We start from the raw sequence: 25,702 nt of genomic DNA on the forward strand, positions 1-25,702 counted from the left end.
AAGGTTTAATTAGAACAAAATCGATGGATTCTCCAAGCACAGGAAAGTAGAGTCAGGGAAAACAAGAGAACAGGTTTGCCACTTCATCAACAACAAATGGTGGACTGACTCGAGTGCAGTGGTAGTCTCGACCCATTGTTCACCCGTCTTGGAATATCTGATGGTCAAATGTCAACCCTTCTACCTCCCGATGGAGTTTTCAGCTGTTAGCTGTCAATTTAAAATTTAAAATTGATTAAATAAAACATGTTCCTCATCAATGTACCCGACAATGACAAATCATTTTTTTGGACATTTATAGCAAATAGAAAAAACTGAAATATATTCAGACCCTTTAAAATTGAGCTCAGGTGCATCCTGTTTCCATTCACCATCCTTGAGATGTTTCTACAACCTGATTGGAATCCACCTGTGGTAAATTAGTTTGATTGGACATGATTTGGAAAGGCACACACCCATCTATATAAGGTCCCAGAGTTGACAGTGCATGTCAGAGCAAAAACCAAGCCATGAGGTCGAAGGAATTATCTGTAGAGCTCTGAGACAGGGTTTTGTTCTGAGACAAGGCACAGATCTTGGAAAGGATACCAAAACATTTCTGCAGCATTGAAGGTCCCCAAGAATACTGTGGCCTCCATCATTCTTAAATGGAAGAAGTTTGGAACCACCAAGACTCTTCCTAGAGCTGGCCTCCTGGCCAAACTGAGCAATCTGGGGAGAAGAGCCTTTCTCAGGGAGGTGACCAAGAACCCGATGGTCATTCTGACAGTGCTCCAGAGTTCCTCTGTGGAGATGGGAGAACCTTCCAGAAGGACAACCATCTCTGCAGCATTCCACCAATCAGGCCTTATGGTAGAGTGGCCAGACGGAAGCCACTCTTCAGTAAAAGGCACTTGACAGCCCGCTTGGAGTTTTCCAAAAGGCACCTAAAGACTCTCGGACCATGAGAAACAAGATTTCCTGGTTTGATGAAACCAAGATTGAACTCTTTGGCCTGAATGCCGTCTGAAGGAAACCTGGCACCATCCCTACAGTGAAGCATGGTGGTGGCAGCATCTTGCTGTGGGAATGTTTTTCAGCCGGCAGGGACTGGGAGACTAGTCATGATCGAGGGAAAGATGAACAGAGCAAAGTACAGAGAGATCTTTCCAGAGCACTCAGGACCTCAGACTGAGGCAAATGTTTACCTTCCAACAGGTCAACAACCCCAAGCACACAGTCAAGACAACGCAGGAGTGGCTTTGGGGTAAGTCTCTGAATGTCCTTGAGTGGCCCAGCCAGAACCTGGACTTGAACCCGATCGAACATCTCTAGAGAGACCTGAAAATACCTGTGCAGCGACACTCCCCATCCAACCTGACAGAGCTTGAGAGGATCTGCAGAGAAGAATGGGAGAAACTCCCCAAATACAGGTGTGCCAAGCTTGTAGCGTCATACCCAAGAAGACTCGAGGCTGTAATCGCTGCCAAAGGTGCATCAACAAAGTTCTGATTAAAGGGTCTGAATACTTATGTAAATGTAATATTTCAGTTTATTATTTTTTTTATAAATTAGCAAAAATGTCTAAAAAACTGTTTTTGATTTGTCATTATGGGGTATTGTGTGCAGATTGATGAGTGGAAAAAAACATTTAATACATTTTTGAATAAGGCTGTAACGTAACAAAATGTGGAAAAAGTCAAGGGGTCTGAATACTTTCTGAATGCACTGTAGATTTCACCTCAGTAAATATAAATAATAAATAATAAACAATAAAGACAATAAATATAACAATCTGGCACTTAACAAACTGTACGAGGCTAAAAACAAGCAGAAACGAACATCCGGAGGATACCTTTCTTGTCGCTGTGATTTTAATTCTGCCTCATTAAGTCCTAGACCACTGTTACTCTACCCACAAGCAAGCATACAAGGCCCTCTTTTGGCAGCCATTTGGCAAATCAGATCATGACTCAATACTTCTGCTTCCTTTTTACAAGCAGAAGCTCAAACAGGAAGTGCATGTGACTCGCTCCGTTGAGAAATGGTCATCAGAATCAGAGATTCTGCTACAGGACTGCTTTGCTAGCGTGGATTGGAATATGTTCCGTGACTCCACTGATAACATCAACGAGTTAACCACCTCCGTCACTGGCTTCATGAGGAAATACATTGGCGGCGTTGCCCCCACAGTGAAGGTTCGCTGCTTCCCCAGTCAAAAGCCCTGGATTAACACGGAGGTTGGCACTAAAATAAAGGGCAGGGTTACAGCACACAGGGCTATCCCAGACAACCCTGAGCCTACAGCTGAGGACAGGAACAAGTACAAGAAGTCCCGCTACGATCTCCGCAGAGTCATCAAACGAGCAAAAGGACAATATAGGAATAAAGTTTATGCGCGCTTCGACAATAACAACACCGCACCATGTGTGAGGGCCCCCACCCGCCTAGAGGACTGGGTGATCTTGCTCTCCGAGGCCGACATGAGTAAGGTCTTTAATCAGGTCAACACTTGCAGGACGTGGGGCCAGATGGTATTCCAGGGCACATTCTCAGAGCATGCGCAGATCAGCTATCAGGCATATTCACTGTAATTTTCCATCTCTCCTTATCCTAGTTTGTAATCGCTACATGTCTTAAGATGACTTCCATCCTTCCTTTTCCCAAGAACTCTAAGGCTTCATGCCACAATTATTACCACCCTGTTGCACTCACATATGTAATCATGAAGTGCTTTAAAGGCTTGTTATGTCACACATCAACGCCATCATACCAGACAACCTAGATCCACTCCAATTTGCATACAGCCCCAACAGATCCATAGACGACGCAATCTCAAATGCACTCCACACTGCCCTCACCCACCTCGACAAAAGGAATACTTTTGTGAGAATGCTGTTCATTGACTACAGCTCAGCGTTCAACACCTTTGTCCACTACAAGCTCATCACCAAGCTTAGGACCCTGCAACTGGATCCTGGACTTCCTGATGGGTGACACCAAGTGGTGAAGGTAGGCAACATCACCTCCACACGCTGAGCCTCAACACAGGGGGTCCATAGGGGTGTGTGCTTAGTTTCCTTCTGTACTCCCTAGTCACCCATGACTGCATGGCTACGCACGACTCCAACATCATCAAGTTGGCTGACGACACAACGTTGGTAGGCCTGATCACCGGCAATGATGAGACAGCCTACAGTCAACCATTGAGAATGTTTGGGATACTCTGGATTGACGTGTACAACAGCATGTTCCAGTTCCCGCCAATATCCAGCAACTTACAGTCTGGGACAACATTCCACAGGCCACAATCAACAGCCTGATCAACTCTGCAAAGGTGATGTGTCATGCTGCATGAGGCAAATGGTGGTCACACCAGATACTGACTGATTTTCTGATCCACGCCCCTACCTTTTTTTTAAGGTATATGTGACCAACAGATGCATATCTGTATTCTCAGACATGTGAAATCCATAGATTGGGGCCTAATGAATTTTCAATTGGCTGATTTCCTTATATGAACTGTAACTCAGTAAAATCTTTGAAATTGTTGCATGTTGCACATCTATTTTTGTTCAGTGTAGTTTCTTACTTTCTCGTGCTCTTCCTATTTCTTATTTTTATTTCTTGTGGGTTTTTGTTGTACCTTATGTTATTTTTAGTGCTACTGTACATTGATATTGATTACTGCATTATTGGGTTTGGAGCTTGCAAGAAAGGCATTTCACTGTACTTGTTCAAGTTTCAAGTTCTAATGTCACGTGAAATGGTCCCCCCCAATACATTTTTTTTCTTTTGTATAATTTCAAAAATATATACATATATATTTTAAATGTGTCCCCAGATTCGTTGAGAGATGTTGTTTTGAAAAGGCCTTCTCTGCTGCAATGTGTGTCCCCTCCCCCGCCCCCACTGACTGCTTTGTTCTCACTCTTGGTTGTTACAAGCAGTGTGCCAGTGTGTGACTCAGAGAAAAAGCACTGTGCACCACCACCATCATTACTCACCGAACCGAGGAAAGTCATTGTTGGCAACAACAAAGTTCATTTTGAGCAACTATATGCTTTCTACTGGCTAGTAGCTACAGTAGTCAGATTTACATTTACAGTTGAGTCATTTTGTAGCTGTGTCAGGTTTTATCTAACGCTGGGTAGTTCTGGCTGTGTGAAAAACTGATAGTGAATGTTACAGAATTACTGTCTTAGTCTTCATCATAGGTTCAGCAAGTTAGCAATGGATGTGCCACCAGTCAAGAAGAGTGAAAATAGAGGACCTTTTCTTTCAAAGTAGGATTCTTGGAAACTGCCCAAACACCACCCCTGGCAAACTAGCTGGCAAATTTGATTTAAAAAAAAAATGTGTGTGTGTATTTATTAGGGATCCCCATTAGCTGTATACCACCATACAACAATATTACAATGTACCTGTGTGTAGAGTGCGTGTGCTAGCGTGCGTATGCGTCTGTACCTGTTTGTATGTGTCTCTTCACAGTCCCCGCTGTTCCATAAGATGTTTTTTTTCTTGCATAAGTAACCTGATGTGGAATAGTGTTCCATGTAGTCATGGCTCTATGTAGTTCTGTGCGCCTCCCATAGTCTGTTCTGGACTTGGGGACTGTGAAGAGACCTCTGGTGGCATGTCTTGTGGGGTATGCATCCGAGCTGTGTGCTAGTAGTTTAAACAAACCGCTCGGTGCATTCCGCTTGTCAACACTTCTTACAAAAACAAGTAGTGATGAAGTCAATCTGTCCTCCATTTTGAGCCATGAGAGATTGACATGCTTATCATTAATGTTAGCTCCCTGTGTACATTAAAGGGCCAGCTGTTCTGACTGAACAGTAGTCCAGGTGCGACAAAACTAGGGCCTGTAGATCCTGCCTTGTTGATAGAGTTGTTAAGAAGGCAGAGCAGCGCTTTATTATAGACAGACTTCTCCCCATCTTAGCTACTGTTGTATCAATATCAGTGGCGGTCAGTGCCGTTTATGATGAGGGATTTCATAAGCATGGCCTTATTTCTATTCTCATTCATATTCCATTCACCCAGTTCAATATAACATCGATAGGTTTAGGCTAATGATGATACTCAAATTTTCCCTATACCCATCATGAGGTTGCTACAACCTAGCCTATGAATGAAAGTTTACAACGTAGGTGCATACATGTCGAGATTGAAATTTACTGTGTAAGTCTATGGAAGGGGGTGAGAACCAAGAGCCTCCTAGGCCTCCTAAGTCAATGTACCAAGAGGAGGATGGAAGCTAATTGTCCTCCGGCTACACCATGGTGCTACTCTACAGAGTGCTGTTGAGGCTACTGTAGACCTTCATTGCAAAACTGTGTGTTTTAATCAATTATTTGGTGACATGAATATATTTAGTATAATCAAAAAGGAACAACTTTTCCAATGTTTTACAATTTTTTTTATGAAATTCGCTGAGGAGCATCCACTGATCAATATGTTATGTTGACAGTTTACAATCCATGGTTATTCCAAGCAGTTTAGTCACCTCAACTTGCTAAATGTCCATATTATTCCTTACAAGATTTAGTTGAGGTTTAGGGTTTAGTAAATGATTTGTCCCAAATACAATGCTTTTAGTTTTTGAAATATTTACAACTAACTTATTCCTTGACACCCATTCTGAAACTAACTGCAGCTTGTTAAGTTTTGCATTGATTTCAGTCACTGTAGTAGCTGATGTGTATAGTGTCATCCGCATACATAGGCACACTGACTTTACTCAAAGCCAGTGGCATGTCGTTAGTAAAGATTGAAAAAAGTAAGTGGCCTAGACAGCTGTCCTGGGGAATTCCTGATTCTACCTGGATTATGTTGGAGAGGCTTCCATTAAATAACACCCTCTGTGTTGATCTGATATCTGATGAAATTAAGTCTAGAGGGTGTATTGCATGTGTTAACTTCATGCAGTAGAGAGGCAGCCATGATTTTACTTTTGGTAATTGTGTAGTAGAGTTTGATTAATTTCAGTTGTACCTTTTTTTACTAAATCAGTTTTTAACTGTGTATGTTGCTGGTTATTATTACAGTATAAAAACTATATTATAAGCAGAAAATATAACGTTCTGTTTCAAACCATATAGTATGTAGAGCAGCCGAAGTAACCACATAGCATAGGGGAAGTGAGAAAAATACAAGGACATCAATCACACAGTAGCATAGAAAGAGTACAAAATGTTTGTTTAATTGAATATAACCACATTAACAGTCACACTGGTATTCAGTACAGTATGAATGGCCATGGCAAGGCCCCCCTTAGCCTTGTAAATTTGCCCATTTATAAGTTAAGATTTGTCTGTATCCTTTTCTGAAAAGTCATTCAAAATTAGTATTTAAAACCTGTTTTTCAAAAAACATTAGCAACATGCTCTCTCAGTCGCAACATGCCCCCCACCCCCATTTTAGAGTTGCTCCTATGCCCCTGTGTCCCCCTAAGACACATTACTTTGAATATATTTAAACCAACTCAGTCAAACAGGTTTTTCTTTGGAGGTTTTACTGGTTTGGTTTGAGGTGTTTGGAGTAGGCAGCCATCTTTAGACCAGTTGACCAGAGGATCTTTTTATGGATGTGGCCATCTCTAACAAGGGTGAAAGAAAGGACCTCTTATGTTCACTTTTGGGTTGAGTTACTTTTGAGAGGCTGGTGGTCGCTGGGCTGAGGCTTCACTGAGCCGGTAACCACTACACGAGCCCTCAGTCCTCACATAGGCTATTTAGGAGCAACTATAGCTCTGTTCTGACCCACTTAGCTTTGAGTTGTCTAGAAAAACACATTTTGCTCTCCTGGATTGGTTAGAAAAACAGAACCAAATTGAAGGAAATATTTTCATGACAATTATTTCACTTAAAAAATGTAAGGTACATCATGAATTTCAAAAACACACTATGATTGTACTTAGTCGATTCCAGTAACACAATATACTGTACTGTAGCAATGTATCTTTTTTTGTCATGTTGCTATACTGTTTGTATGTATAGTTATATACTGTACTTAAGCTGTATTAGATTTAGGGCCGTTATTTTAGGCCTGAGAAATGCACCGGGGATCTAGCTGGTACCTGAATATATGTATCTGGTCAAAAACCCATCTCCTGAACCACTACCCTCACACGACTGTACCTCCTCTGTTTTAACAGCACAATACTGAGGTTCATATTTCCCCTTTATATATATTTAATATTTGCTCACTTAAAAATACTGATGATTTTTAAAAATATATTGCTGTCTGCTTTCTGTTTATAAATCTTGCCTACAGGGTTCAGTGATTACAGTTCAGACCGGTTAATTGTTACATGTGTGTTTAGGTTCTGTGTTATGTTCTAATGTAGCCCATAAATAATGTAATTTCTTTGTGCCACACATTGCAAGTACACTATAACGTTGTGTAAAACAATTGCTGTTTATCTTTTTCTATGAATCTGGATACAAAAACACTCTTTATATATTTCTATAATTATCTCCTTTTCCACTGTTTAGAACTTCACGAGACCCTCTGTAAAAACGGAGGGTTTGGTCAAAACAAACAAACCAACCCAGCAACCCCTCTGCACTCTTTGCTATCCCAATGCTACAGTATTTGGACTTGCAGATATCGAACGGCATTGACGAGTCTTTTTCTGTTGCTTAAAGGAATGTAAACATTTGTAAATGAATGCTCACATGTGTCGAGCGGTATCAGGTTTCCTCCTGTCCGTGGGGGTTTATCGAGTGTGTCTATGGTTGATCTGCTCTCTAAATCCTCCCATGCCCTCTCCCTGGCTGGAGCCAGCCCTTAGCTTCTCTGAGCTCCATGCTGTGCTCTCTCTCCATCTCCATTTCCCTCTACCTCTTGCCATCTCTTTTAATACCTTTTCGTCTCTCCTATTCCCTTTATTGTCCTCTTTCCATTTAACCTATTCTCGCTCCATCTACCTATCCTTCTATCTTTCTAGCCGCCTGTGTCCATCTCTTCCTTTGACCTTACTCCTCAGTCCATCGCACTGACCTATACCTATTTGTTTATCTCTTAATATTTCTACACCTCTTTTTTGTTTTCTCTCAGTCTCTCTATGTGTCCCTATGTGTCAGCTGGTGAACTGTTGACAGGACAAAATGGAAAGAAAAGCTTCCTTTTCTCCACTCAGGCCTCTTACAGGACATTACTTCCTGTATTTCAACATTTTCACTTGCATGGGGGGACTAAATAGCATGCTAATGAGTCCTCTAAGGTGCCCTAGCCTCTGCCATTCTCTAATAAAGCACACGTTCTATGGTCCCTTTTATGTGGAGAGAGGTTGGGATGGCCAGCTGAAGATGTTAGAGCATAAAAGCTGCTCCGATGTTTTAGAAGTGTTCCAATATACATGACTTGTGGCATCCTTGTTTGTTTACAATATCCTTGTTTTTATCTGTGAGTCAAATCCACCTGATGCTGTGCAGACTTGCTTTGTAAATCTTTGTTTCTAGTGAATCTTCTAAGTGAATAAAATCTTCAGTATACATGGCACAGCAATGGACATTGCCTGAATCTAAACTCCAAATACATGGCTCTACAATTGGCATTGGTGGTGCCTGTGGTTTGTATTCCTCCCATAGTTACCAGAAAGCTTCACTTTATGGGTTGAGTGACCCAGACAACATGAGTGGTGTGGGCCAGGCGTGACAGCGTTAAAAGAGGGACTGGACAGACTGTGATGATGTGGATTGTTGTTTGGAATAAACAAAGTAATGTGTCACAGCAACGCATAATTCACACAAGCATGGGGACAGTACTGTGAAATATCATTCACCCATAAACAAATAACCCCAAATATTTTTTCTGACACCAGTGCCAGTGTGAGAGATCAGTCCAGAGTTGTCTTATTTTTTAGCGTCCAGATTGCCATTGAAAGGGTAGCTGTGTATATGTTTGTGTGTGTGTGTGTGTGTGTGTACGTCAGAGGGCACTGTGCCACATAAGGTGCCCATGCCATGGAGAGCAGATATAGAGCATCTAAAATACAAAATGTGTGAATTACCACCCTGTCTTTCCATCTCTCTTTCTCTTCATCCCTCTCTTCCCATCTCCCTCTCACCCTCGCTGTCTCGCCATTGTGCACTCTCTCTTTTTCTTTTACCCCTTTCTCTCGCCATCCACCCCCCCCCCCCCCTCTCTCTCTCTCTATTTCATCTTATTAATAAAGCACATGGATTGTCACCGTTATTTACCAAATATAGTCTGACAAAGAAGAAGTGGGAATTTCTACTGATTGAAGATCAAAGTGGCAAAGTCTCCTCCTCTTCTATTAGAACCCCTTAAGAACAGAGGAAAACATCCATTCCTCACACATCAATGGCGGCTTCGTAATCAATTGAAAAAGACACTTGTATGGGGATGCAAATCTTATCTTTGTCTTTATTAAAGCTTTTAGAAGATACATGTCGGGATTTAATGTTATTAAATAAAAGAGGTTGGTTTTTTAATCTAAAGATGCAGAGGCGTTGGTAATGGTCTAAATCAAAGCCCAGGGACTCTCTTAATTACCAGAGGAGTTTGCCTATCCTTATTAATATTGATAAAAATATACTGTGATCTGATCTCTGGGCTTATGATGCATTTGGGAGTTTGGTTAATGAACAGAAATAGAACATGGGACTAATTTCCCTGAAGGGGATAAAAAGCACGGACCCTGATGGAACAAGGGTCTCCATTTCATTATCATTAACTACATTGGCCATAATATAACACTATCTGTGCTGTGGTCTATGAGGCCTGACTGTGGTTGGTGGGCACAGGGGCAAAGCGTTAACCTGTGGCTTCAATGGCTTTAAAAGACATGGTTGTGTGGGGATTTTGTTCTGTCTTTTTGCCCTGTTTTGGTTCAGGTAACAAATTGCTATATGCTAAAGTCAATTGGATCAAAGGAAATTCAAGGTTGTTGTCAATTGAAACAATTTTGATGGAGTGCCCAACTCAACCCTCCCAAATGAGCTTTTGTCCTCTCTAGGCTTGAACACGATTCATCCACTGTCACAACACAGGGAGAATATCACAAATCACCGAATGCACATTTGTACTGTAAATCGGTAAGGGGCACGTTCAAACGTGTAAGGAGACAGTAAGCAAACCAGTTCTCAAACATGCAGCGGAACACAGGAGAAACCTTACTGGCAATTTTAATCGGGATAAGCTATATAGATAAGTAGTGACCAAAAAAGACTTTACGCCCTTGAATATATGCAATACACCTTACAACATCATGAATTAGATGTAGAATTAATTAGGTGTTTATTTAATTCGTATGAAAATCCTTCAGCTATACCTTTCAAAACAAAAGAGAGGCAGTTTCATCCACCCTTGTGAAAAGCATTGATTGGTGTGAGCTTGAAGCCATCATGAATATATTGGACACAAACTTGAGGCCAATTGATTTTCCTGCATTCATTTCTTAATTAGAGTCCTGGTATGGCAACCATTGTGGATGCTGATAATATCACTGGTGGAGTTTAAACACGTGGAAAAGAGGGCATTTGGAGGATGGGGGAGAGATTCAAAGCAGTAAAGCAGGATACAATACACAGACCTGGTTAAAATAGATATATACGGCCATTTTGATATGGATAATTTGGATATACTTTCAGGAAAATAACAGATTTTGACCTAGGGCAGAAGTAATCAATATTGCAAATCATCATGCCCTTAAACTAATGATAATAATTTACATCCCGCCAGAACTCTCTAAACTCTGAATACGTCATATAATCCATCATTTTGAAGAGTTTTGTTCTTTTGTTTACCTGTACTGTATTTGTGCTTATTTTTAGCTCCCTGACTGTATGCACTGTGAGTCAATCGGGATAGGAGAGCCTGTATAATGACTAAAGAGTAAATTTACTGTAAATGTAAAGAGTCAATTTACTGTAAATGTAAAGCCGTGTATTTTGTATTTCACGATTTGGATTTAAAAAATACATCAACTCACCCATTGCGAGTGATTCTAATGGTAATGATCCAATGGTCCCAGGTGGTGAGGACTACCTCATTTCACCTATCAGATCCCTATGCCAAACTGTCACTGTGTAGATAAAGACTAGCTAATGTGTCTGCTGCATTCATCTTGTGGTTTGCAAGGCATCAACCATAACCCTGCGCCCTTAACCTCGAAACCATTCTCTGCCTCCGCCAGTGTATAGGCTCTGATCTTGCATTCATCTGTATCTCTTCACCCACCTGCTGTTTATGAAAACACACACTGAACAAACACAAACCGGTGATAGTCACAAGTAATTGATGAGAAAATGATTTCATTTGCATTGTGAAGCATCTTATTTGACCCAAAGTCGCTATGCCATTGTGGCGGTATTGAATGCCTAGTGAATGTACAGCATAATGCACAATTGTGCCCTCTGCCAAAGCAATTACCGATATTAAAAAACAGAGAGAGAAAAACATGTTTTCTGATGGCTGCAGCCATCACTTTGTAAAACAAAAATATTGTGTTATGGTGATAGAAAGTTTTAGGTTAATTAAAAAGCCTTTATTATCTTGGCAGTAATTGAAATGTAGAGCAACAATCATAATGCCATGGCCTCAGTGCTGAATCCTGTTGCTGGTGTTTTAATTGTTGCCTCTACATTTGAATTCGTTATTTTTTTTAAAGGCCAAGAGAATACAGGCTTATTACTTAACCTTTTTCACGTTAATTCTATACGGTGCCTTGAACATTCTAGGCAACATTCCTAAGTCTATTAAAATATTTTGTGCTTCAAAGTAGTATGGAAGCACATTGCCGACACAAATAATTTTTTTAACTTGTTAATACTATCTAAAAATGTTGAGAACCTTAAGTCAACATTTTGAGATACTATTGTAAAAATGTCGAGATACTAAACACCAGTCTCAACATCAACAGTGAAGAGGCTACTCCGGGTTGCTGGCCTTCTAGGTGTAACAGTATAACTTTACGTCGTCCCCTCGCCCCGACACGGGCGCGAACCAGGGACCCTCTGCACACATCAACAACGGTCGCCCACGAAGCATCGTTACCCATCGCTCCACAAAGGCCACGGCCCTTGCAAAGCAAGGGGCAACACTACTTAAGTCTCAGAGCAAGTGACGTAACTGATTGAAATGCTACTAGCGCGTACCCGCTAACTAGCTAGCCATTTCACATCCGTTACACTCACCCCCCTTTCAACCTCCTCCTTTTCCGCAGCAACCAGTGATCCGGGTCAACAGCATCAATGTAACAGTATAACTTTAAACCGTCCCCTCGCCCCGACCCGGGCGCGAACCAGGGACCCTCTGCACACATCAACAACGGTCGCCCACGAAGCATCGTTACCCATCGCTCCACAAAGGCCACGGCCCTTGCAAAGCAAGGGGCAACACTACTTAAGTCTCAGAGCAAGTGACGTAACTGATTGAAATGCTACTAGCGCGTACCCGCTAACTAGCTAGCCATTTCACATCCGTTACATAGGCAGAGTTCCTCTATCCAGTGTCTGTGTTCTTTTGCCCATCTTAATCTTTTATTTTTATTGGCCAGTCTGAGATATGGCTTTTACTTTCCAACTCTGCCTAGAAGGCCAGCATCCCGGGGGTCGCCATTCACTGACTTTGAGACTGGTGTTTTGCAGGGACTATTTAATGAAGCTGCCAGTTGAGGACTTGTGAGGCGTCTCTTTCTCAAACTAGACACTCTAATGTACTTGTCCTCTTGCTCAGTTGTGCACCGGGGCCTCACACACTTTCTATTCTGGTTAGAGCCAGTTTGCGCTGTTCTGTGAAGGGAGTAGTACACAGCGTTGTATGAGATCTTCAGTTTCTTGGCAATTTCTCACATGGAATAACCTTAATTTCTCCGAACAAGAATAGACTGACGAGTTTCAGAAGAAAGTCTTTGTTTCTGGCCATTTTGAGCCTTTAATCGAACCCATAAATGCTGATGCTCCAGATACTCAGCTAGTCTAAAGAAAGACCAGTTTTATTGCTTCTTTAATCAGAACAACAGTTTTCAGCTGTGCTAGCATAATTTCAAAAGAGTTTTCTAAAGATAAACTTGGATTAGCTAACACAACGTGCCATTGGAACACAGGAGTGATGGTTGCTGACAATGCGCCTCTATACGCCTATGTAGATATTCCATAAACAAATCTGCCGTTTCCAGCTACAATAGTCATTTACAACATTAACAACGTCTACACTGTATTTTTGATCAATTTGATGTTATTTTAATGGTCCAAAAATGTGCTTTTCTTTCAAAAACAAGGACATTTCTAAGTGACCCCAAACTTTTGAACGGTAGAGGAAGTAAAAAAATAAATGATACTAACTGGAAATTTCGAGGTACTAACGCCACATTTTTTGAGAGTAGAACATTAATGTAAGATATGTTTCTTAATTTGTAGCATTATGTGGCGATTTATTTCCATATATCCACGTTGCAGTGCTTCATAAAGCAAACTCAGCCCTGTTAGGTGGATTGTCAAATTGTAGTTGTTGTCTAGTTCTTTTTAAACCATATGACCTGATTAGAAAAAATCTGGTCCCATCATAGCCCATAAAACTGTTTTACAGCTTACGTGTTTCTATTTCATACCCTATAACTAGGGTCTGGAGTTTGCCTGGTTAGGTAGCCTACCAGATCAGGGAAAACTCTGGGCCCCAGGAAAACACTCCTGTGGTGTCACCTATGAAATCACCACATAATGTTACAAATTAAGAAACATATCCTCTAAGTATTGTCTACTATCCAAACATTTGAGTGATGTCGAAATTTTTACTTTCATATCTCAGATTTTTTACTTAGTATTTCAAAAAAATGTAATAGTATTTGTGTACTTAATGTACGTATCACCACATGTTGACATGGTATCTCAAAGTTTTGATATAGTAACATGACATTTTTTGATAGTATCTCCCCAGAAAATTTGGGATGGCGGAAATGGGTTTCCATAGTAATGGGCTTCCGTAGTAATGGGCTTCCGTTTTTTTTTACCTGTATTTCCAGCATTATCCACTAGGTTTGCTCCACCTAGAAAATCCTAGGAAATGTTCTTTAATTTACACAAGCTGTCTCCAATTAATCACTCAATGTCTGGTTGTGAGTGAGTGTTTGGTGGGGGGATCGCCTAAGCCAGGGGAGGCATAGCTCAATGAATCTTAATTGCACAAAGCCTATTATTAGGCAGGGAATACCATTTGTAAATCAGTGATTCTACATCTCATTTTGCTGAAGCTGATCCTTCCCAACAGACTTGGACATTGTAGCCAAAACTGTGTCAATTTCGGGCAGTTTAAGGGGAGAGTCAATGAAACCAACCAAGGAAGTACTGTATATTGTAGTGAACTCAGGGAGTATCCCTGACCGGGACTCAAATCAAATCAAATTTGTCACATGGTTCGTAAACAACAGGTGTAGACTAACAGTGAAATGTTTGCTTACGGGCCCTTCCCAACAATGCAGAGGAAAACATACAAATAATAGACAAATAATAACTCAAGAAGTAAATATACAATGAGTAAAAATAACTTGGCTATGTACACGAGGTACCAGTACTGAGTCGATGTTCAGCGGTACAAGGTAATTGAGGTAGATACACTATATATACAAAATTATGTGGACACCCCTTCAGATTAGTTGATTCTGCTATTTCAGCTGACGTGTTTAAAATCAAGCACACAGGCATGCAATCTCCATAGACAAACATTGGCCTTACTGAAGAGCTCAGTGACTTTCAATGTGGCACCGTCATCGGATCCCACCTTTCCAACAAGTTTGTCAAATTTCAGTCCTGCTAGAGCTGCCCCGGTCAACTGTAATTGCTGTTATCCAAATGACGAATCTGGGTTTGGGGGATGCCAGGAGAACGCTACCTGCCTGAATGCATAGTACCAACTGTAAAGTTTGATGGAGGAGAAATAATGGTCTAGGGCTGTTTTTCATGGTTCGGGCTAGGCCCCTTAGCTCCAGTGAAGGGAAATCTTAATGCTACAGCATACAATTTACATTCTGGACGATTCTGTGCTTCCAACTTTGTGGCAACAGTATGGGGAAGGCCCTTTCCTGTTTCAGCATGACAATGCCCCTGTGCACAAAGCAAGGCCCATACAGAAATGGTTTGTCAAGATTGGTGTGGAAGAACTTGACTGGCCTGCACAGAACCCTGACCTCAACCCATTGAACGCGTTTGGGATGAATCGGAATTCCGACTGCGAGCCAGGCCTAATCGCCCAACATCAGTGCCCAACCTCACTAATGCTCTTGTGGCTGAATGGACTGAATGGAAGCAAGTCCCCGCAGCAATGTTCCAACATCTAGTGGAAAGCCTTCCCGGCCTTCTCCATATTAATGATTTTGGAATGAGATGTTCGACAAGCAGGTGTCCAGATACTTTCGGTCATGTGGTGTATGTACATATAGGTGAGGATAAAGTAACTAGGCAACAGGAGAAATAATAAACAGTAACAGCAGCATATGTGATGAGTTAAAAGAGTTAGTGTGAAAGGGGTCAACACTCACGCAAAATGATTGATTGATTGATTGATTGATTGATTGGAGACAGGTTGTGTCAATTACAGAACATTTTCTAGGATTTCCTACCTGCAACAAACCTAGTGGAAAATGATGGAAATACCGGTCAAAATAAAAACAACAAAAAAAAAGTAATAAATAACTGTCCCTGTCCATAATATGGCGTTTGTTTTTTCTTGGTACATGCAATGTCCTATTCAAAGAGCAGCTGTACGCAATCAACTGGGGAGCTATACAGCCTCTACCCATGTGAGAGCACCATTACTGTACATCATATGTTTCTATATACTAATATGATTGGAAAACAATTCCACAAAGTGCGAGAGAGAGAGACAGAGAGAAAGGGATAGAGCGAAAGAGGGAGAATACAAACACATGATGTGGACAATGAATAAATATCTTTAATAAGCCCCTCTGTATGGAAATCTCATTATCTGACCCCCCCTCCACCATCACCACATACATACACACTTAAGTCATCAACAAACAGGGAAAATTGCTCTCAGTATGGTTGTAATTATGGGCCATTCTTCTGAATGTCATTGACACATTGTTCCTTGTTTTCTCCTCCTGGTCAAAGACCTGCTGTTGCTTCCTAAGGAAGCTCCTGAGATTAGGTCCTCATCTCAGAAAACCATAGAGGTAGTGTGGTCCAAAACACAAGCCCATTATTACAAGAGGGATTTCCTTTTTTGTCCGAAACACAAAGTGGGGGTCAATATAACTGTTATTTTCCACATGCACTCTTGTGCGTCTCTTTGGACGTGGTTGTTTGTGACATTTGTGAAAAGATTAGAAGAGACAAAAAGGCTGCTTCTCCATCAGTTTTCTTTGTGGTAATGTCTAGTCCCACACCTGATCTGCTGTCAGTAGAAGCCTAATGCTACAAGCCGTGTCAGCAACTTTATAACAACTGCACATATTTGTTATGAGACCAGAAAAAAAAGAAAAAAAAACTTAACAATAAACTTGAGTCACTCTTCCGCAATGATGATACTCTCATATTCTGACTGCTGAAAATAAGACCACCAGAATGTGGTGGTGTGAATCGTCAAATTTTGCACTAACCCATATATAAATCTATGACGTAGGCCTCCATAGGTTTTCACTTCTCATTCAGTACCATAAAAACACAATAACACCCAACACAAACCTTCTGTGTTGTTGACCTACTATTGACCATTACCTAACGTTTACAAGCCAGAGCTTGGCTCGCCATCCAACGAGACAATTTCTCTGACGGACAGGAGTACGCTGCTGTGCCTTGGCTGACATATCGGAGGTGACCACAGGGCTTGAGGACAGCAAACACATGTCCTGACTGTGTACTGTAGCTCCAGGCCCTGCAGTCCTGTCTCAGGTGGGTTCTATGTTTAGAGAGCTCCAGGTCTGCTTCATCCACTGATTAATGACTATCACATTCATTTTTGAAAACGCCTGCTGTTTGTTTTGGATGAAGGAGGCAGTTCACTTAGTTCCTCTAATATGGTTCCCACGACGCACTGTTTTGTAACGGTGGACGGGTTGGAGACAGGCAGGTGTTGCCAGCAGCCAATACCTCCCGAGGTAGAAGTAGAGCTAATAAACCAGAATGTTGCCATTTATCATGTTAGTCTGACCTGTTACTTGCACAAGACATCTCTTCTTCATATTGTGCTTTTTACTTAGAAACATTCGAATGTTATCCTTTGTACAGAGTCCGTATATAGGTTGGGGAATTAATTTATAGTGTTCAATAATCTAATCAAACTACAAATGCTTGGTTAAACAGATTGTTAAAGAAATTGTGGCATGGCGATAGTATTGATTGCATAAGGCATCTGTGCTTATTTATGCTACTTACTCTCTGATGTTATACTTATGTTATCTTTTCTGTACTTTTCTGTAGGCCTAATACTTTCTGTATTCTTTTCAGCTTTATGAGTTGCATTGTATGTTTGTACTGTACACTGGCAGGAAACATTAAATAACCACATTCACTAAACCAGCTTGTGACACAAGTTTTATTTCTGTGGTCAGATTTGCTTTTACAATAATGATGAATATACATCATAAAATGATCTTTTCATAATCAAATACATTTTTAAAGCAATTTCCCCATTATTGTCCTTTACACAATGTGGAGAGCCATTAGAAACACATAATTGTGGTTAACCATGTCATTATTCATATGATATAATTCATCTGAACTGTACTGGAAAAAAACGCTAAAATGGTTAGCAGCGCCTCCCCATACAATGGGGGGAATTTGCAATTGACTAAATGCAAAAAAAAAAAAGGTTAAATGCCAAGTTCCACTTGTTAAAGACAGACATCTTTATATTGCTTTATTCATCTAGCTCAGAGGGGATAGGGCATGAATCAAGCTGTAGTTACCATTAAACAGGGCTTTAAAATGCACATATTGTTACTATGAAAACAAGCGGCAGACAGACCCTATAATATGCTAATTGAGACCAGAGCCATTTTAGCCTGCATGGTTGAGAATATGGAGGCATTGTGGGTAATTAACCGTTCGCACAAAGAGTTTAGCATGTGTGCAGAACTATCTTGCCCGAGGTTGGCTGTAAGGACCACTAGGACTATTTTCACTGTAATATCTAGGAAAGAAGAGTGGGGGATCTAATACAGTAGCGTGTATTGCTGTATGAAGTGGTGAAAATGTGAGAGAATTTATAAATCTCATAGATTTGATAACACTCCACACACCCCAATGAACTCTCAGGCACCTGCTGAGGCAATCCAGGAAGGGGCGAGCTTGGAACTCCACTGCTTTGGTCTGGTCTGTGTGGGCTCCAGGTTTGTAGAGCTGGGAGGGGTGGGGTGCCTCTTCTCTGCTGCTACACAGACATACATGATTACCTAAGAAAAGCAGCCTTATAATCCCTCCAGCCCCTCCAATGCATCCTTCCTTCCTTCCTTTGCTAGAGGAACTCAATAATTTGATAATGTTGTGTAGGTTTCCACCATATTGCTTTCAGCTGATCCAGTCATGCCAGATCAGTGATCATATTGCAGAAAGATGTGCTTTTAAACAAGCCTGTTCTAAGCGAGTCAATATAGGCTACAGGTTCATTATATAGTCCTTATCTCTGTCATGCAGTAGGTCTATGTGAAATAACTGTTTGTCAACACAGTATTTTGACAACTGGGCAGAAGACAGACTCAAAACAAGTATATTATGCCATTTAAAAAAAAAAACATTGTGTTACTATAGCTATATATTATGTTTTTCTGGAAAAAACATTTTATGATTTATTAAATATCACTTTTATGATTATTAAATAAAACATAGCTTTCCCATGATTTTGGAGCCCCAGTGGACTACTCTCACACACACACACACACACGAGTGGTCTTTCTGGAGCAGCCAAGTGAGAGGTGAGGGTCAGCTATAGCCTATTCATTAAACTGCTTATATTTTCACAATGCTTTTTCATAGGCTACCACCGACAGCTTGTTTGGGGGGTCATCAAAATAGGAACCCTAGGCTTAAGTAGAGATATACAATTGAATAATTCAATTTCAGAATTAAGAGAAGCCTAAATAAAGAAAATAGTGCAGAAGATCAAATCCAAAGCAGTCGTTTGGTTTCTCCCCTTCATTTATTCAAACACTTGATCGCATTAATGATATTCATCTGCTGTTTGATGTCCGCGTGACCCTGATTGGAATAGAATTTGTGGCGCGAAACCCAAAGAGGTTGATAGATTAATGCCATGTTTTGAGTTCCAGAGGTTGCTGTTTTTGAACAACATTTGAGAGATGAAGGTGTGAAAACAAGCAGCGATAAAGATGGAGTACTGCAGTCACATATTCAGGTAGGCTATTATATATTCAATTGAATTTAAGTCCAAAGAAGACTACGATAGGCAATTCCTACACTACACCATAGTAAACTGCTGTCAACTGACTGTGACCTGGTATGGGCCTAGCGCTATCAAGTAGTTAAGCAGACTAATCATTTGACAGGCTACATCATTTGTTTTTACACAAACAGTAGATTTTTATCGTGGCATTCATTAAATTGTTGTACTAAAAATGTCTAGCCAAACTTATAATTAAAACCACTGGATGACCATTATAAATAAACCTGCTCCATAATGTAATGAAAGATTTCTTTCGAGTGCCGTTAAGAATTTGCACCAATGACACAAATGAGCTGTACAGTTTTTTGGTGGCATTTTTTTTTTACTGTGCTTTGGAAATCTGTCAGATGGAGAAAAGAAGATAGCACAAATTTACCAAGCCCCTGTCTGTTCTTTTATAACGAATAGGCTACAGGTTAGTCCTAAATCTCCGGCCTCATTAGACCCTCTGCCTGTAGTCTTCCCAACGGTGTGCAGACTGTTAGAGCACGTCTGTACCTTCATCGTCACGTCCTTTATATTTCACACTCTATGCAAATATAGGCCTATTTTAGGTAGAACAAAAAAAAATATGAAAATGCATAGGCTATGAATGCAACCTAATTGAGGATATAGTCTAGAATAGAAGATTATGCAATATGATAGACAAAATGTCTAATATAATTTAAATATATTATAGCTTGCTTTAAAAGGGCTAAAGAAAAAAAGAAGGAAAGGCTTCAAGCTGTCATAGTGATCAAAATGGTATTCATACTGCTTCATAGCCTACCCGAAGCAAATGTTGATGGGATATAGGCTTATTCAAGTTCATTCTGGAAAGCATGCGCGGTAAACTTTTGGCCCCTATGTCGTGACTTTTCAAAATTGCTACATTGAAACTGGAGAAAATAAGGAAGTGCTCTATTCTCATTTTCAGCGGGAGACCGCCCATATATTTAATCCGTATTTACAAGTAACTCCAGTCTTTCGCTTATTTTGCTATAACAGCACAAAGGCAAACAGGGGCGCTTCACTGTCCCGCGCTCCTCACCAAAACTGCCTTTTCCTCACTCGCTTTTCTAACTGCACACTCGTCCGTCGTCTTCCTCCAGCCTTTTTTTCTCTCCCTATTTATGAAAACGTCACTTCAAGTCCCTCCCTTTTTGAATCTCATTAGTTTCTTGTGTGTTTCTCCCTGTCAATAATCCTGAATCCAGACTCTCTCTATTTCCATCCCTCTCTATCTGTCAATCAGCGCCGCCTTTGAACTGAAAACCACTCCGACCAACTTCAACTCACTCAATCCGAGCGGCTCAGCTCCATCTCCGGCTTCTTTTTCTGCCAAGGTTCCCCTCTTTTTAGTTTGTATAAACCGCCAGTGCTTGGAAAACGCCAATACAGACTCTAAACTTTAACTCGGATTCTAGATCACCAAGATCAAGGGTTTAAAACTTTGTGTTTTTGCCCCCCAAAATTGCTCGGGAAAATGCCGCAGCTCAACGGCGGTGGAGGGGACGATTTGGGTGCGAACGATGAAATGATTTCCTTCAAAGACGAAGGGGAGCAGGAGGAAAAAATTTCGGAGAACTTATCGGCAGAAAGGGATTTAGCAGATGTCAAATCTTCTCTTGTAAATGAATCAGAAACAAATCAAAACAGCTCGTCAGATTCGGAGGTAAGTGAAATAATCGGAATCGATTGGGCATTCGGTAGTTTACAAACATTTACTTATTGTGCGCGAAATGTGCAACCACGGTATATAAAAGTAATGATTTCCCTATGTTTTCCTTTAATGCAACCCCTGTGTTTCGTTGTTTTTCAAGGCGGAAAGACGGCCTCCGCCTAGGTCTGAAACTTTCAGAGACAAAACAAGAGAAAGTTTAGAGGAGGGTGAGTTTCTCCTTGTCTGTCTCTTAGATTTTTACACAATGGCATATGAGCGTACCGAGTGGGTTTCTTCTAGAATCTCAGATGTATAAAAGTTGTCAAGGCACTTATAAAAGTTTTTCTTCTTTCCCCCCGCCATGTTAGCTGCGAAAAGGCAAGATGGAGGGCTGTTCAAGAGCCCACCGTACCCGGGCTATCCATTTATAATGATTCCCGATCTTACAAGCCCGTACCTTCCGAATGGATCACTTTCTCCAACAGCTCGCACAGTAAGTTCATTTATTTACACCGATGTGCGTACATTAATGGACACACGATCCACGTAGCCTTGAACAAACGCGCATTGACACCCAGCTAGGTGTGTTTAGCTGTTAAATGTAGACAGAAGTTTCGCAACTTTTCATGAACTGTACAATGGCATGCATGTCGCTTGCAACAGTGTGCATGCGTGTTTCTCTGTAGCCTACAGTAAGTAGCATTCTAGGAATAGGGATAATCAATTCATTTCCATCGCCTCAAATAAAAAAAAATGGTATGCAAGGTCATGCGCACATGATGAATATTCTATTTTTTGTACACCTGTGATCAAATTATAGTACAAAACATGAACATTAATTTCAATAATAACAGCAGTTTATAGTGGACAATTGAAAATTATTATTATTATGCTGCTTCTTGATTATATTATTATTATTATTGTTATCATTGCTATTGTTATTATTATTATTACTGTATTATTATGCGAGTGTTTGTTAGGCTACCTCTGGCTTTGATTTCATACCGCCCCCTAATATAATGTTGTACTGAGACTTCGCTACGTTGTTTTCACAACCTCACTGAAAACGTTTTTTTCTTTAACGCTTAAAACACATGACCCATTTCAACTTTTTTTTAATCCTAGGGCAGTATAATAACACCAAACACAAGTTTCTATAAATATATCAACATACAGGAAACTCAGAAAAGCATTGAGAAAGGACCTTATAAAAACAAAGCCAATGTGTTAATTCGTTTATTTATGTAATTTGCATTTGTCAAACTGCATTGACATTAGCTGAAAGAGCCATGTCATTGACAGTTACTTTGAATATGCAGACGTTAATATTTTTACCTCAAACATTTAAATACATTTTTGAAATCATTTATTTATAGGCTGGAAATTGTTTGATTTTTACATGTTGTAGCCCATGTATACCACTCCAGCCTGTAATGGGTAAACCATGCTCTTAAAAGCATGTGCCATGTAAAATGTTATTTATAAATAAATTCATGTTATTTATTAGAGGCAATCAGCTCAGCTATAATTATGCATACTTACTCATTTACTCGCCACCTCCTAGTCCCACTGGGCAATAGCAATGCTTAGGCGGGATAATTTTCTAAACCTTTTATTTTATTTATTTATTTTATTTTTTAATGGTTGCAATTACAAGTCATTGCTTTAGGACCTGTCATCTCATTTTACAAGGTTAAGGCAAAGACCAGGCATTAGGAAATATGATCTTACCCCCACATATACCTCTGGGTAATGAAACTGATATTTGTTTCCTCAATTTAGTGCACCACACACACCTTGAAAATGAACACACATGTGATAGACAATGTAATGCACCCTTTTGTGTCTGACACATGTTCACGTTTTAACTATTTTAAGCATGTCTTATAACATGTCTACAAAATAATTGCACATACATGACACTTTATTTACATCTTACCGAATTATCTTGCTATTTGTATACTTTATGATTTGGTGTTTTTATTAAATGTGTGTCTTGTGCATATTTGAGACCGTTTGACATTCTTTACCATTATTACGCAGTAGTGTGTCCCTCATGTTCACAATACTGGTGCATTTGCAGGACTAGTCATCCTTTATTCCCATCAGTGCACACACCCACACTGGGTTTAAGCTGGCTATTTGTTTCAATGGGTTAGTTTCTTTTTGCACATGTTCTCTATAGTGCCAGGTCCAGTGCTTGCACACCTAACATCCACATTAGAATGTGCTTATATACCAAACTGATATGAGCAAAGTCATGGAATGCCCTTGCAGTGTAAGAAGATGCTGCTGTACATGTCTCAAATCTGATATCAGGTCTGTGTACAGTCTACCTCCTTGTGCCCATTAGTTCAGTGGTTGTCAGGGGTAATTCAAACCTGGAAGGTTTTCATAGTAGCCTATTTGATCAGTTTTGTTACACACTGTCATTCTGTCTACTCCACCACCTCCCTGTATGTAAGATAAGATCATCTGCAAAAATAACATTTTAGAAAAACCCAGTGATCCGTGTTTAATTGGTTTACAATACAAGGAGGCGTTGCAAACGTGATCAAATGTATTGCACAATTAAAACTGCACTATAAATGTTCAGTACAGCTTTATTCAAGATCACGTCATACCTTTTTGGCTTATGATGGTTTACCTAGTGCAGTAACCCAACCCTCCTCTCAGGTCGGTTACATTTAGCACCGTTTGTGTCCACCCATTAGTGTTTTTTTTTGTGGCTGTTGTATTCATAAATGTATAGCATCAATAATTCACCTGGGCATTGATTATCTGTCTTCCTCCCTAACTAGTAAGGAAGGCTACAGAATATAACTGGTACTGTGTCTGTGATTAGAAATGGCTAGCTCACTCCATTGTTGTGTGGTTCTTTGATATAGCAGGCTTTGTCGGTTGCTTTTTCTCCCCAATCCAATTTTCTCAGTTGATCAATTTTGGGTCTCATTGGTGCAGACGGTTCAGTGCTATTATTTTGGAATTCATGATTTGGCATGTGTGTGCAATCTTTTTTTGTTGTTTCCATACTTTTAGACATATAATGGCCCATTGTGATATGATTGTGATGTTAGTGATGTTACAGCCTTGCCACTTGATTTCTCTTTTTTTTGTCAACTGGCCATGATCTTGACATTTTGGGCATGCCTTTCTATGCTTCCTGTGATTCCGTTACTGCATGTCTTTTTTTGTGTGTGAGTCTGTGTGTGTGTGTGTTTGAATGTGTGGAGGTTACTATAATCTGTCTGACCTCAGACTGCTATAACGAGTGAGAGTTTGTTTTTTCCAACCACCTAAATCTAAAAAGCTGTACAATTTGGGATAATTTAGCAATTTGACATGACATTATGCCCAGGGTGTTAGGCCTCCTGCCCTCTTCTCCCCCTCTTCCCCTCGTCCCTCCATTCCTTCTTCTCCCTCCTTTCTCAACCTCACACAAAGGCCTGCTGGTTCAGTGGGAACAGGTTGAATTGGTGAAGTGGCCTGGCCAGCTAACTCCGGGTGCCATGCTGTTCCTTGCACCTCTCTCTCTCTCTGCGATTGTGCAGATGCTCATGCTAACATGGGGCTTTCTGAAAAGGCGACGGGTTAACTCCAGTGCTGCTGGCTAACATCACACCTCAACAGGTATGGAGAGAGGAAAGAGAGGGAGCGGGGGCTGGGCGGCCAGCACTCTGGCATAGGGCAGCAGGGCCGTAAATCCGCCGGGTTTATTTACTGCCTCGGATTTATGAATGTTAAGATATTTGACGCCACCCCTGGCCCCATAATTCCTGGGGCCTGCAGACTTTTGGCTGGGGTTTTTGGTTTTGGGTTTCAACGTCTAATTATGAGTAGTTTTAAAAAGAACCAAAAAAGAGAGAGGGAGCGAGAATGCAACACCCAGCATCCCCTGGTCTATTTAGAGTGAAAAAAATACGCTCTCGAAACCCGTGGCGATTCCACAGCAAGCTTGGTAAGAGGCATTGTATGATTGAAACAATAGCCTTTTTCCTATTTTCTTTGTTTCACTTGTATTGTTGCAGCAGTATCTCTTCTATTGCGGTAGACCCACCTATTTAAAAATGAACGGCGCCTGCCTTCACAATTAGTGACTTACACCATTTTTACATTTTTGGGAGGGAATGGTGGATTTGTGGCAAGATTAACATCAGATCAGCAGTGGTATTTGTACATTAGCCCAAATTTAATACATAGTGTAATCCTTTGTGTGTATGTAGATGTACTGGTATGGCCAAAATTGTATAATTGACACATACAGTATATTTTTAAACATCTTAGCAGAATATGCATAACAATAGAATATCATATGGATTATGTGTGTTCTGGTACAGCTCTGAATGGCTTGTCCCTGCGAGGTGAGGAAAGATATCTTAATGCGGATTTAGGGGATAGACCCACACCTTATCAAATTGGCTTTACATGTTAATAGGGCTTAATTGCAATCCGCAGGGGGTTCATGGCACTACGAGTCCACATTTAGTCTTTCCTCGCAAAATGCGCTCCACATTTTTTTAGAAGGCTGTGAAGGACACGCTCTCTTTCTGCCTCACGCCCTCTTTTTCCCTCTATCTTTTCTCTTCTTTCTCACCCCCCTTCCACTTCTTTATTTTTCTCATCCCATGCAAGGAAAATAAAAGGTCCTTATTTTTCTTGAGCTTGATAAACACCCATAAAAAGTGCAATCTGTTT

At 40.6% G+C, this 25,702-nt stretch overlaps 1 protein-coding gene across 19 annotated transcripts in view; it reads left to right on the forward strand.

Annotated features, from left to right (window-relative positions):
* The first annotated feature begins 20,350 nt into the window (after window positions 1-20,350).
* The window catches only part of LOC129829202 (transcription factor 7-like 2), a 98,264-nt gene continuing 92,912 nt past the window's right edge, over window positions 20,351-25,702 (forward strand). For 4 of the 19 annotated variants that reach the window (XM_055890823.1, XM_055890830.1, XM_055890833.1 and 1 more), the window contains exons 1-3: window positions 20,352-21,019; window positions 21,168-21,234; window positions 21,376-21,500. In XM_055890823.1, coding sequence (XP_055746798.1) covers window positions 20,831-21,019; window positions 21,168-21,234; window positions 21,376-21,500 — 381 coding nt within the window. In that variant the 5' untranslated portion in view covers window positions 20,352-20,830. Of the gene's footprint in view, window positions 21,020-21,167; window positions 21,235-21,375; window positions 21,501-25,702 lie in introns of all 19 variants that reach the window. The other 15 variants (XM_055890825.1, XM_055890841.1, XM_055890838.1 and 12 more) reach the window with 6 other exon arrangements.

This window comes from Salvelinus fontinalis, chromosome 30 (assembly GCF_029448725.1).
Source record: "Salvelinus fontinalis isolate EN_2023a chromosome 30, ASM2944872v1, whole genome shotgun sequence".
NCBI lineage: Eukaryota > Metazoa > Chordata > Actinopteri > Salmoniformes > Salmonidae > Salvelinus > Salvelinus fontinalis.